Genomic DNA, 12,690 nt, shown 5'->3' with positions numbered 1-12,690 from the left:
TTACATCTGCATTTTTCTGTGAATCTGTAATGCTGATCGACTTGATTCAATGAGCCTTGATTTTGACTTAATTGTGTTCAACTCAAAGTATTGTTCATCATGAATTTGTGATCTAGGTTTATTGTTATTCAATTTGATTTATAGATGTTGTGTGTTTTAGCTAATTGTTTCGTAGTTGATTAATTTGAGATTTATTTAATGAATATTTTTTTTTTCAGATTTGAAATTAGTTGTTAGTAATTTGAAAAGGTAGCTGTGAAATGATGGAACGAAGAGGCGGAAACACGATTCCGAGTTCACCGTCTCATACGCCGAGGTCTATGGACAAAGCAGTAAGAGATCTTAGGCATACAGAAGGAAATATTAGTGGTAAACATGATAAAGAAAAAGGTGTTAATGTGCAAGTTGTTGTCAGATGCAGGTGTGTATATATGTATATGTATATATCTATATCTATATTTTGTTTCCAATTAGGTATGAATGGAAATTAATTTATGAAATGGTGTATTTGAATGTGTAGACCAATGAATAGTGATGAGGAGAAACTGCATACACCAGTGGTAATTACATGTTCAGAAAATAAGAGGGAAGTATGTGCAGTTCAAACTGTAGCTAACAAACAGATTGACAGATCATTTGTGTTTGATAAGGTATGTGTATTCTTCTAATATTTCGCATAAATGGTTATGTTTATCATAAAGTAGCCGTCTTGGCTGGTTATTAGGCATAATTTATCTACTGCAGTGATATAAACTAGTCAGGGTCATAGTTGAACAGTAAAATGTACAGATTTATCGGACAAATGAATTAAATTTGGTTTAGTTTCACGTGCTAATATGGTAGAACACATCTATAGGTATTTGGTCCAAAGTCTCAACAAATAGACTTGTACCATTCAGCGGTTTCACCTATCGTTTTTGAAGTTCTTGAGGGATACAACTGCACCATATTTGCTTACGGGCAGACAGGTACGGGGAAAACATACACAATGGAAGGTGGAGGGAGGAAAAAGGTATACTGTTAGCTCGTAAAATACCGAACTGGACCCAAACCCTCGTGGTTTATTATTTTAATTTTTTTGGATTTTAATAATAAAATTATCTTTGAGTTCAGAATGGAGAATTCCCGAGTGATGCAGGGGTTATTCCCAGGGCTGTTAAGCAGATATTTGATATATTAGAAGCTCAAAGCGCGGAGTATAGTATGAAAGTTACGTTTTTAGAACTGTACAACGAGGAGATAACGGATCTTTTGGCCCCGGAAGAAGTTTCAAAGTTTCCGGAAGACAAGTCAAAGAAACCGATAGCACTTATGGAAGATGGAAAGGGTGGTGTACTTGTAAGAGGTTTGGAAGAAGAGATGGTTTCAACTGCTGATGAAATATACAGAATACTGGAGAAAGGTTCTGCTAAAAGGCGTACAGCTGAAACACTTATGAATAAACAAAGTAGTCGTTCTCATTCAATATTTTCGATCACGATACACATTAAGGAACGTACCCCGGAAGGTGAAGAGATAATTAGATGCGGAAAGCTCAATCTGGTTGATCTTGCTGGTTCAGAGAATATTTCAAGATCCGGTGCGAAAGAGGTATGAAGTAGCAACTGTCTTGACCAAGTTATATATATATAATAAATACACACACACAGAGTGTCCTCATGAAGTTCAATTGTTGCAGGGAAGAGCAAGGGAAGCTGGTGAGATAAACAAAAGTTTGCTTACACTTGGCCGAGTCATAAATACACTAGTTGAACGTTCGGGACATATACCATATAGGTATTATTCTATTTATTACTATTACTATGGTTGTTACCTAATTGGTTTTTATCTAATTATGTTAGTATTTACATCACTCCAAATGAACTATATTAATGCTACAAAGTTTGTTGGTAACACAGGGATAGTAAATTAACAAGATTATTGAGAGATTCATTGGGAGGTAAAACAAAGACATGCATAATTGCTACAATCTCCCCATCTATTCATTCAATGGAAGAGACACTTAGCACATTAGACTACGCCCACCGTGCAAAAAATATCAAGAACAAGCCTGAGATTAATCAGAAATTGATGAAATCTGCAATGATGAAGGACCTGTATTCTGAAATCGAACGGCTTAAGCAAGGTTCCGAAATTCGCCTTTTACCTCTCTTTCTAAACACTGTCAGTAACATAGCCCGTAATTAACAATCTGTTATCCTTGAATAGAAGTATATGCTGCCAGAGAGAAAAATGGGATCTATGTACCAAAAGAAAGATATCTTCAAGAAGAGGAGGAGAAGAAGGTAATTTTACACTAATTTTCACATCGATTGATTAAGACATGATATTACAAAAATGTACAAATTTAGTGGATTTTGTTTGTTCTTATGATTGATTAAATCCAGGCAATGGCTGAAAAAATCGAGCGGATGGAACTTGATAACGAATCCAGGGGAAAGGTATAACCAATACAACGAAATGCAGATATCTTTATATTTTTATTGACAGCTCTGGCTGATAATGGTTCCTATGTCCATAAACAGCAAATGATGGAGCTTCAAGAACTTTATAACTCTCAGCTCTTAACAACTGCGAATTTAACTGAGAAGCTTGAGAAAACAGAGGTATGATTACTAGTTCATGGTTGTAGAAATAAAACTTAGCTGCTTCAGCTTTTATTTCCCTGATTGACTAAAGAATCTTACTTTTTTGGTTTCAGATAAAGCTACAAGAAACTGAACATTCATTGTTTGATCTTGAAGAAAAGCACAGACAAGCAAATGCAACAATTAAAGAGAAAGAATTTCTTATTTCCAACCTTCTCAAATCTGGTAAGTCAGACTTTACTGTTTCCCTTAAAAAAGGTCATGTTTAATCTTCAATGGGGTCATACATGTAAAGTCCCATAAACAGGCTTTCTTTTTTTTTTTTTTTGAAAGGAACACACACACACACACCCATACACGAATTTAAACACGAATATATACATGCCCACCCGGGATTCGAACCCCAAACCTATAGGTTGAAAGGGTCACTTCGATACTGCTAGGCCAATGGCTCTTTGGTCCCATAAACAGCCTAAAATGGGTTGTGGTTAATTGGGAGTGTAACAAACAGAATACGGGCAAGGCTGCAACAATCACTACTCGGGAAGTACTCAGTTGGGACTTTTTAGGGATTACTCAAAAACTCGGGGAGTACTGTTGACCAAGTTTGACTTTAACCGAGTTTTGAAAGATTTTGACCGGTTTTTCAAGTAATCCCAAAATTCTGGCTGAGTTTTGGCTATTTTCCGAGTAATCCCGAGTTTTTGCCGAGTTTGACTGAGTTTTGACCAAGTTTGACCGGACTTGCTTAGTACTCCCCAAGTTGCAAAAACTGAGTACCCGCCGAGTAGATATGAGTTCTGCAACGTTAACCATGGGTTGCGGTTAACCTTGTCAGTTGTCATATAACAATGGCCCTTTTCTAATATTACAGAAAAAGCACTTCTTGAACGGGCATTTGACCTTCGCGGAGAGCTTGAGAATGCTGCATCAGACGTATCAAATCTGTTCACCAAGATTGGTACGAACCTTAAATATTAATTTATAAAGTATCTTTTTGTAAAAGGTACCAGAATATGTGTTAATTCAATTAGTATCTTAATTGCTTCAGAGCGCAAGGACAAAATTGAAGATGGAAACAGAATTCTTGTGCAGCAATTTCAATCTCAATTAACTAAACAGCTTGACACTTTACATAAAACTATAGCAGCTTCTGTAACACAACAAGAACAACAGCTGAAAGGCATGGAAGAAGATATGCAATCATTTGTATCTACCAAGTCGCAGGTAAACAATTCATCAGTATAGTTATATTCGGAAAAACAAACGGGTCAGGTAAACGGGCTGGGTTGACTTGATCTGAAAACCTTTTTGTCCAAAAATGTATCTTATAATATAATTTGTGGGGAATGTAGGCAACTGAAGAACTTCGTGCTGCTTTGGAGAAGTTGAAATCGATGTACGGTTCTGGTATTAAAACTTTGGATGATATAGCCGAGGAGCTTGATGGAAACTCACAGTCTACATTCGGACACGTGAATTCGCAAGTCTCCAAAAATTCTTCTGCACTTGGAGAGGTATATATATCTAATATTTGTTTTTAATAAATCTTATTGGTTTAAAATTTAGCTTTCCTTTGTAATTCTATTGGTTTATATTTAACTTGCCTTTGTTCTTCATGTTCCAGCTTTTCAAGGGTATTGCATCAGAAGCTGAAAATTTACTCAATGACCTTGAAAATATTCTCTACAACCAGGAAAATAAACTAAGCACATTTGCACAGCAACAACGAGAGGTAATATTATAAACTAGCACGGACGTTCAAAACTTTATAATAAGATAAAAATATCATCTGATACTTCTAATTATATATTATACATCCGTATTATATATTTATATATAATTACTATACATGATATGCAGGCACATTCTAGAGCTGTGGAAACTTCACGGTCGATATCTAACACTACAATGAACTTCTTTGATACGTTAGACATGCATGCCACAAAGTTGACAAAAATTTTCGAAGAGGGTCAAATAGTCAATGACCAAAAACTAACGGAACTTGAAAGAAAGTTTGAGGTAATAAGATTCGTCTTATACTTGTGATATCATCTAACTTGTTAGAATATTGCCGGTTGTCTCACTCGGTAGTTTTTTAGGAATGCACTGCAAATGAAGAAAAACAACTTCTAGAGAAAGTTGCTGAATTGCTTGCTGTTTCTAATGCTAGGAAGAAAGAACTGGTATGGCCAATATGCAAATTATTAAATCTTTTTATTATTATTTATTATTATTATTATTTAAGGGAAGGGATGTTTAGATTCGCTTTTTACAACTAATTATTTGATTATAGCAATATCAAATTTTCCAGTGTTGTAAAACTCCCGCTTACTCTTTTTAGGAGCCGGTCGATCTGATTTTTAGAATCTGAGTAGTTAGTTAGTCAACATTGATCAATGGGTCAAAATTGAATTTAGTTGGTCAAATTTGGATTTCTTCAGTCAAAATCGGTCAACATTTAAATTTGAATTTTAGAGCTCTTGAACAAATGAAGATTATGTATATGTTTGTAGACAATTATGTTAACGTTTATATTTATGGATTTTTGTATATTTACGCATATAGTTTTACAAATTAATTATTTAAATGTATAAAAAGTCCAATCCGATTACTTTTATGTTGAAAATTTCTAACAAATAGAAGCACATCCAAACACCAGCACGTTAACCTGTTAAATTAATATCACACAATCACTTTGACATCCCATACCCACACGTACATATTAGGAGTATACATATTTTAACTTATACTGTATATATTATGACAATTATAAATTATACTGTACAGGTTAAAACAGCTGTGGATGGTCTGCGTGAGACTGCAGCTAGTAAAGCTAACAGATTTGAGGTAGAAATGTCAACGATGAAGGATTCAAGCTCTTGCATAAAGGATGAGTGGACAAATTACACTAAAAAGGCTGAAATAAATTATCTTGAAGACACTGCTGCAGTTGAATCTGGAAAAGATGACCTGGATGAAGTTCTTCAGAAATGGTATGTGCACTTAATACCAAATATGTCTTAGTATGATGATTTTGCTTACTTTAATCTTCAATTGTTATAGTTTACAAAAGACGAAGATGGGTTCACAACAATGGCATACTGCTCAGGAATCGTTGCTCAGTTTAGAGAAAAGCAACTTTGCATCTGTGGATGAAATAGTCAGGTGATAAAACAGACATTACAGTTACAGTTTACATAAATGCTAATGTTAAATGTATTAACACCTTTTCATTACTTGTATAGGGGAGGACTGGAAGCTAATAAAACGTTGCGCACACAGTATTCAGTTGCTGTGTCTTCTGTACTTGACGATACAAATGTTGCAAGCAAAAGCCTTCTTTCCTCAATTGACCGTGAGCTTCTACTTTTTTTTCAATAAATATTTTGTTTTTTCACGAAAAAAAATAATAATCTTTAGTACCGTATCAATGTGACTTCCTATATCTTGACAAATAAACTGCAGACTCATTACAACTGGACCATGATGCACGCGAGAATCTCGACTCGATCATTGTTCCTTGCTGTGGAGAACTAAGAGAACTAAAGGGCGGACACTACCATAAGATAATAGAGATCACTGCAAACGCTGGACAAACGCTCTTAAATGACTACACGGTTAGCTTTGTTTGTTATTCATATCATATCATGTATCTTTACAAAAAAAAAAAAGGTTGGCTTGACAATTTACGCGTTTTGTTAACAGGTTGATGAACCGTCATGTTCAACACCAAAAAAGAGGTCATTTAATTTACCAAGCATCACATCGATTGAAGTGCTACAAACTCCGTCATTCGAAGAGTTACTTAAATATTTCTGGGATTCAAAAGCTTCATCGAAGCTACCAAATGGAGACGTGAAACAGCCTCAGTCACCAAGAGATTCTCGACTGCCACTTGCTGCGATTAATTGAGAAACAATTAGAAACTTGTATAGACAGGCTCACATTTGGTTTCCAGATTCAAATTTCACTTTGAATTTGGAGTATTTTTTTGTTAAATCTTTATGATGTCGTTATAAGAAGAGTGCATAATTGATTGATTGTGTTGGTGTAATCATGTTGCTTATTTAGGGCCCCAAAGTATAACATGATGTAGTATTGTGATTTCATGTATATGTAAGGAGTTGTTACAGTATACCATATTAATGTGACTGGTGGGTGAATTTCGGCATCGCGTTCACACATCCGGTGGGTGAATTTCGACATCGCGTTCACACATCCGTCAGTGACTCCTAACTGTCGTCAAAATAAAAAAGATATGCTACTAATGAGGTTGTCAATAACTTGGAGAATATGGTTAAAAATTGATAAATAAACCTCATGGTATCCACAATTGTAACAAAAGGATATGGATACGGGATACTGAATCAAGTATACAAATACTAATAAGTTATACTGGTAGTATGGATAATCATGCTCATATTGATCATCATATATAAAGCATATTATAAACTGTATACATCTCATAAATCATGCTCATATGCCAACCAGTAAAACACTAGTCCAGCATATTACCATGGATAATATCATATATCATATGAATACAAGAGCTTAACAAAAAAATATGCTAGTATATACCAAACTACATATTGATCATCATCAAGACTTCAACCATGTTGCTTCTTGTACCATTCATTCTATCTCAAAATTCATCTGTTTCTGTCTATGTTATTGCTACATCACACTATCATATCATACCGTGATTTCGTACCTTCAAAACAAATTCGAAAAACGTTACATTTTTTCAAAAAAAAAAAAAAAACTATTATTGAAACAAGTACTGAAAACAAGACTTTACCTTAAAAAAAAAACATCAAGATATGCTAGTGTTCAAAAGCTCAACGTCTTTCTGATCAGCCTCTCGGGTGCCATTAAAAGCTTGATCGGCCGAATTCTTTTGATATATTGACTCGTTATCTAATACAGGAGCTTCATTAACGCCAGACGGCTCAACATTCAAGTCAGAACTCAAATCAAACCCATTTTGCTCACTGGTTCCATGCGTGACTGCACCCTGATCCAAGACTGCACCCTGATCTGGTACCGCAACCTGATCACCCGGCTCAACTACTTCTTTCTTCTGCCGTTTCCATTTTTTGGTCGACGAAGTCCCGTCATCGTCGAAATCTTCTTCTTCTCTTTCTCTATGCAAATAAACCCACAACTTTCTTTCCCCGTCGAATTGCACACACGGGTCCCTTTCATAATGCAAACGGTCCAATGCACCGCTTACCACTTGATTCACTTGAGCATCAGAAACTTCTTCTACGATATATTGTGAGTCCCGAATTAAAGTACAAACATCGGCCCGGGTCCCGATACCTCCCGGTAACCGTGCAGCTGCGTCTCGAACCAGGCAAAGTATGGTAACGTGCGGGGGCCGATCCTTTTTCAGCATAAAGTGGTCTCGGGCTTTTGAAGTCGGTTTTCCCGCACCCTTACGTGATGGAGCTACAGTTGACTTTTTCCCGTCAACGGCCGTATATGCAAAAGCCCGGTCGGGTATTAAATACCTTAGAACTTCTTCTTTGCGAAAATAATCTCGAACTTCTTCGGATGTCGGGTTTATCGTGTTGAGACTTTTTTGAGCTCGTAAGTCTCGAAAACGTTCTTTTTCGTCCAAATTTTGTTGCATCAAAGCCAGCGGTGGAGGTGGAAGACTCCCAATTTGCTGCAACGTTTCTTGACCGCTTTTAAGCCAATTAGCAAACGAGTCGACCAATTTAACGAGCATTTTGTGAGGTATACCCCACGAATCAGGAGACGTTACCTCTTCAACAATGTCTTGATCGGGTGAAATTTGAGAAATGGGCCCCACCCATGACCAGCTTTTAATTGACTTTTTATATGACACGAGCGCTTTCCATCCTTTTGCACCCAAAGGTGCCGTTTTTGACCCAAATATCTTCAGAACCCCTCGCACCAAATCTTGAAGTGGTTCTTGGGTTTCAAGAATACATGGGTCACCTGGGTTTGACCTCACACGGTTGACTATATCCTTAACGGTTAAAGAAGGAACATTCGGGTTCACATCAGGATCAGAAGTGGTCCCGCCTTGATCTCCATTAACAGCTTCTTGTTTATTATCATTTACATTATCGTCTGGAAGTAAAGTAACCATTGCCATTCTTACAGCTGACAATAAGTGTGTGACCGAAAACGAAAATCCCGTGTGAACGGTAGGAGTAATTGGCGTAAACGGTTTTTTCTGCATTTTACTTTCTAACTCTGCTTCTTCCTCGATAATATCAATAACCGGTGCCTCGGAAATCACATTTTCAAACGGAATCTCTTCAGCCCATTTCCTCTTCCCTGCACTTCTAATATACCCAACATTTTGTTGACTTTGACCTTGACCTTGACCTTGACCAGGACCATGACCATGATTTTCTTGATCATGTTCGTCCATGTACATAATCTCATTTTTTATCTTACGTTTCTTGGACCCTGAATTGCACCCTGATAACTTTATATTCACCATTTGTTGATAATCTTGACCATAACCTTCAATCATTTGACCTTTTATGGGAACATAATCATTTACAATCGTTGGTGTAAGGGTCGTATAATCATGCCCAAATTCACCTTTTTGCTTCTTCTTCCCACCGGGATATGGTTTTCTTAGCGGAACGTGAAAATCACCGTTATTTCTTAAACTTTGCAACGTCATATCAAGATCTTTAACATTTGTATTGCTATTCTTTCCGCCAACTTTGGGCTTTTTACGACTTGGCTCAGATTTCATACTTACACCACTAGGGTAAGCCCATTTACTTCTCATCAGAGGATTATTATCGTCTTCATCTTCGTAAAAATGTTCAGATGAATCTGATTCCGTTTCCTCACCTTTTGAAAGCATTCTCATTGCTTCTGCAGCTGCCACAAGTTGTCCACTTTGTGTAGAATCTGCTCTACCCTTCTTCATCCCCATCCTGTTGTCCGCAGAGAAAAATTCATTAACTTTATAATCAGAAGATCCTTAAAAATGCTGTTCTGGCTACTGTAAAAGTCATCCGACACATCGGTTTGGGGACTAACCCGTCCCGTTTCGCCCAAAAACGCTTAAAAACTTGGCCAACACTAAAAAGTCGGTCAAAATCAGGCTGAGTCGACTCAAAGTTAGTCAAAGTTGGTCAAATTTTAATTTATTTTTTAAAAATGGATTTTGTGGTATGTTTGAAATATTTATGTGTGACATATATGCGTTTAATTTATTTATTACTAAAAGCCAACGTTGGTCAACGCTCGACTCAACTCCATCTCGTCGCCGGGAATCATCCCCGAATCGCGACTTTTACAACCTTGGCAAAAAGCATGCCATTTAAGATAAATCAAATCAGTTGGCTTAGCAGTAATAAATTATATTTCTGCTGCAGTTTGCAAATATTGATTATCAAAACTATTTGGTTTAATTGTTAACCAGAGGTGTAAATAACTCGAGCTACTCGTGAGCCGACTCTGTAATAACTTAATTCAAGCCTAGCTCGAGCCGAGCTTAAATATTACGGGTTCGTTTAATAAATGAACTCGAGCTCGAATAAGTTCATGATCATATATTTATTTACATCATGCAATGTTTAATGACCATACACTTACATGATAAATGATATATGTAGTCTAGACTAAAAATACAATTAATAATAATAAAGCATACTATTGTAAGTACGATTACATTTAAATTATTTAATAATACAAGGGTTTAAAGTCTGGAAGTGCATACTACTGTAGGTACTATCAGGTAAATCAGTACAATAAAAACTAACCATCAGATGAGCAGTTTCAAACAGAGACCCAAACACGTGTTCTTAAGATTCAAATCTACATACCTGTACGGTAGATTCATATGGTCCCCTTGTAGTTGGTTGTGCCAAAACGGTTCACCTAAAGGATACATATCTTGTTGTATATCTATTTGTGAAGGATTTAAACCGCCAATTATCTGATTATTCTCAGTTCGTTTATACTTCTTCCCGTAATCATTCGTATATCTTGAGTTAGATGGTTTTGCAGTTAATACTTTTATGTCTGACAACTGATTTACAGTTCTATTTCTGCCCAAAGTATGCAAACCCATGAAAGATTCGGGGAATTCGTCTGCCCTAAAACCTTTATACTTTTTGCCAACTTTATCCGTCCAGTTATGATCTCGATGAACAGTGACATCATACATCGGGTTCTCTTCATAATAATCCCTCAGCTGTTTGTGAAGAGCTGATGATGAGCCCGAAGGCCCAGGTTTTAGTTCAACCGGAGAAAACGGGCTTACTTTTTCTTTGTTGGTAGACATTTTCGAGCCCGAAACCTTTAATGCTCCTTTCACGTCCGGCTTTCCAAAATTTACAGGTTCTAAATAAGACCGAACATGACCCTGCTTTTGTTTATGGTCTTTTATCGTATTGTTGATCCACACACCCTCTGCAGATTCTTCTGAAGAATTGGTTTCCAATTCTTCGATTTTCTCATACATTAAGCTCTTTTGACTTTTCAAAATATTCAACACGCGAAGCTTTTCGTCAATGCTATACCCCCGATACTTTAACCACGCATCACGTATTTGAACAAGGTTATTGACCATCGTGTTATGATGATTCCTAATGAAATGATAATGTCGTTGTTTATGAAAAAACCCGAGCCCTTGTCGATAAAGTGAAACTCTTGGTTCACATAATCCTCCTCTTAACATCTCGAAAAGCTTATTAATTGGAGCCCCGAAATGAAAATTGCAACCCGTTGAAAGCTCTTTTATCGTTCGCATGAAATGTTCTTGGTCCATATCAGGGAGATATTTCGTAAGACCTAAACGTTCGTCTTCTGTTAAAACATCATTCCAAACATCCATTGATAAAATATCTTCTAACCCTGAAAGATTATACAACTCAAACGGAATGCTACAAGTTTGATCCCCAATTTGACAAAACTCCTCACCAGTTTCACCCAATTCAAGCAAATCGAAATCATCCGAACCCGCACCCGAATCACAATCATCTTCTTCATCATCATCCAATTCAACACCACCTCGTTTTCGAAACTCGACATCTTCACTAGATATACTTTCTTCCCTACTGCGAGACGAAAATTCAGAATCTAATCTAGTACTACTTGGAACAACTTTAAAGCTATTCTTTTCAATAGCCATCTAACAATTTAAAAATTGTAGCAAACCTAATTCAGATTCCTTCAATTCATCACAAACCCTAAATCAAAATCAAAAATTGACAATACAGTAAATTCACAAAATGACAGTACTAATCGTCACCAGAAACATGACACACACAAAATATTAAAAAAAACGCATACCTACATTAAAATACAGATCGCAACATTATAATTAGATCGATTAATTACCTTATTTGTGCTAAATTCAAATAACGGAAGCTCAAATGATGATCATATTCAAAAAATTATGAAAATTTTCTTTAATTTCGAGTTTTTTTGGAGAGAACTTTAAGTATGTGTAAGAAACCCTAGAAAGGGAATCGCATGGGGAATAATTTTTGTGAGGTAACAGATAGATAGGTGAAGAAGATGAAGAAAGGTGATAGTGACGATGGAGACGTGGAGAGATATGAGCCGTTTGATTAGCGGGTAATTATGGAAAAATAACAAAAAAGGGGGAAATTAGGGTTAGTGAAAAGAAGCGTATAGGATTGCAGAGATAGAAAGAGGGGAAGATGGTGGGTGATATTGGTGGTGTGTTTATGGTGTTGGAGGAGGAGAGACTGAGTGAGTGAGTGACTCAGTCGAGTCAGTTGATGTTTGCGTGAAAATAAAAACTCAAATTTGTGTCTTTCGTTAGTTTGTCCCAAAAATAGTTAAAGTTAATTTACATCTTCAATGTATGCATATGAGTAAATAGTAAAACTGTAAAAAATATATCCTAAATAACATAAAAAATATAATATAATGATAATGTACCACTCTGAGGACAATTAAATTGCTTATTGTGTTTTTTATTTTGTTGAATGAATCAACCGTCATCGTTAATTTATTGACAACTTGACCGTCGCTTAGATTCTAAATTGAACTTTATTTAAAATTCATAGAAATTTATTTCTACCATTTTTATGGTGTCTCACACTTTTTTAACCTACTTATTGAC

The 12,690-nt window shown here is 36.1% G+C and overlaps 2 protein-coding genes across 2 annotated transcripts; one reads left to right on the top strand and one right to left on the bottom strand.

Annotated features, from left to right (window-relative positions):
• Nucleotides 1–263: 263 nt before the first annotated feature.
• On the top strand, nt 264–6,672 carry LOC139840359 (kinesin-like protein KIN-5D). The gene is made up of 21 exons (XM_071830625.1): nt 264–421; nt 521–650; nt 857–1,012; nt 1,114–1,590; nt 1,679–1,776; nt 1,899–2,125; nt 2,209–2,285; nt 2,388–2,441; nt 2,526–2,606; nt 2,702–2,813; nt 3,463–3,549; nt 3,640–3,815; nt 3,944–4,105; nt 4,216–4,323; nt 4,452–4,610; nt 4,691–4,774; nt 5,379–5,584; nt 5,655–5,756; nt 5,837–5,946; nt 6,057–6,208; nt 6,297–6,672. Exons 1-21 carry the CDS (start codon nt 264–266, stop codon nt 6,501–6,503), a joined length of 3,123 nt encoding a protein of 1,040 aa, XP_071686726.1. The 3' UTR covers nt 6,504–6,672.
• A 713-nt stretch (nt 6,673–7,385) lies between these two features.
• Nucleotides 7,386–12,327, bottom strand: LOC139840358 (uncharacterized). Its single transcript, XM_071830624.1, has 3 exons — nt 11,937–12,327; nt 10,418–11,785; nt 7,386–9,523 (listed from the first exon to the last, which is right to left on the bottom strand). The coding sequence occupies exons 2-3, from the start codon at nt 11,725–11,727 to the stop codon at nt 7,405–7,407; spliced, it is 3,429 nt and encodes a 1,142-aa protein (XP_071686725.1). The 5' UTR covers nt 11,728–11,785; nt 11,937–12,327; the 3' UTR covers nt 7,386–7,404.
• Between the last annotated feature and the right edge of the window lie 363 nt (nt 12,328–12,690).

This window comes from Rutidosis leptorrhynchoides, chromosome 4 (genome assembly GCF_046630445.1).
Source record: "Rutidosis leptorrhynchoides isolate AG116_Rl617_1_P2 chromosome 4, CSIRO_AGI_Rlap_v1, whole genome shotgun sequence".
In the NCBI taxonomy this organism is placed as follows: Eukaryota; Viridiplantae; Streptophyta; class Magnoliopsida; order Asterales; family Asteraceae; genus Rutidosis; species Rutidosis leptorrhynchoides.
This window is presented reverse-complemented; position numbering and strand designations above follow the sequence as displayed.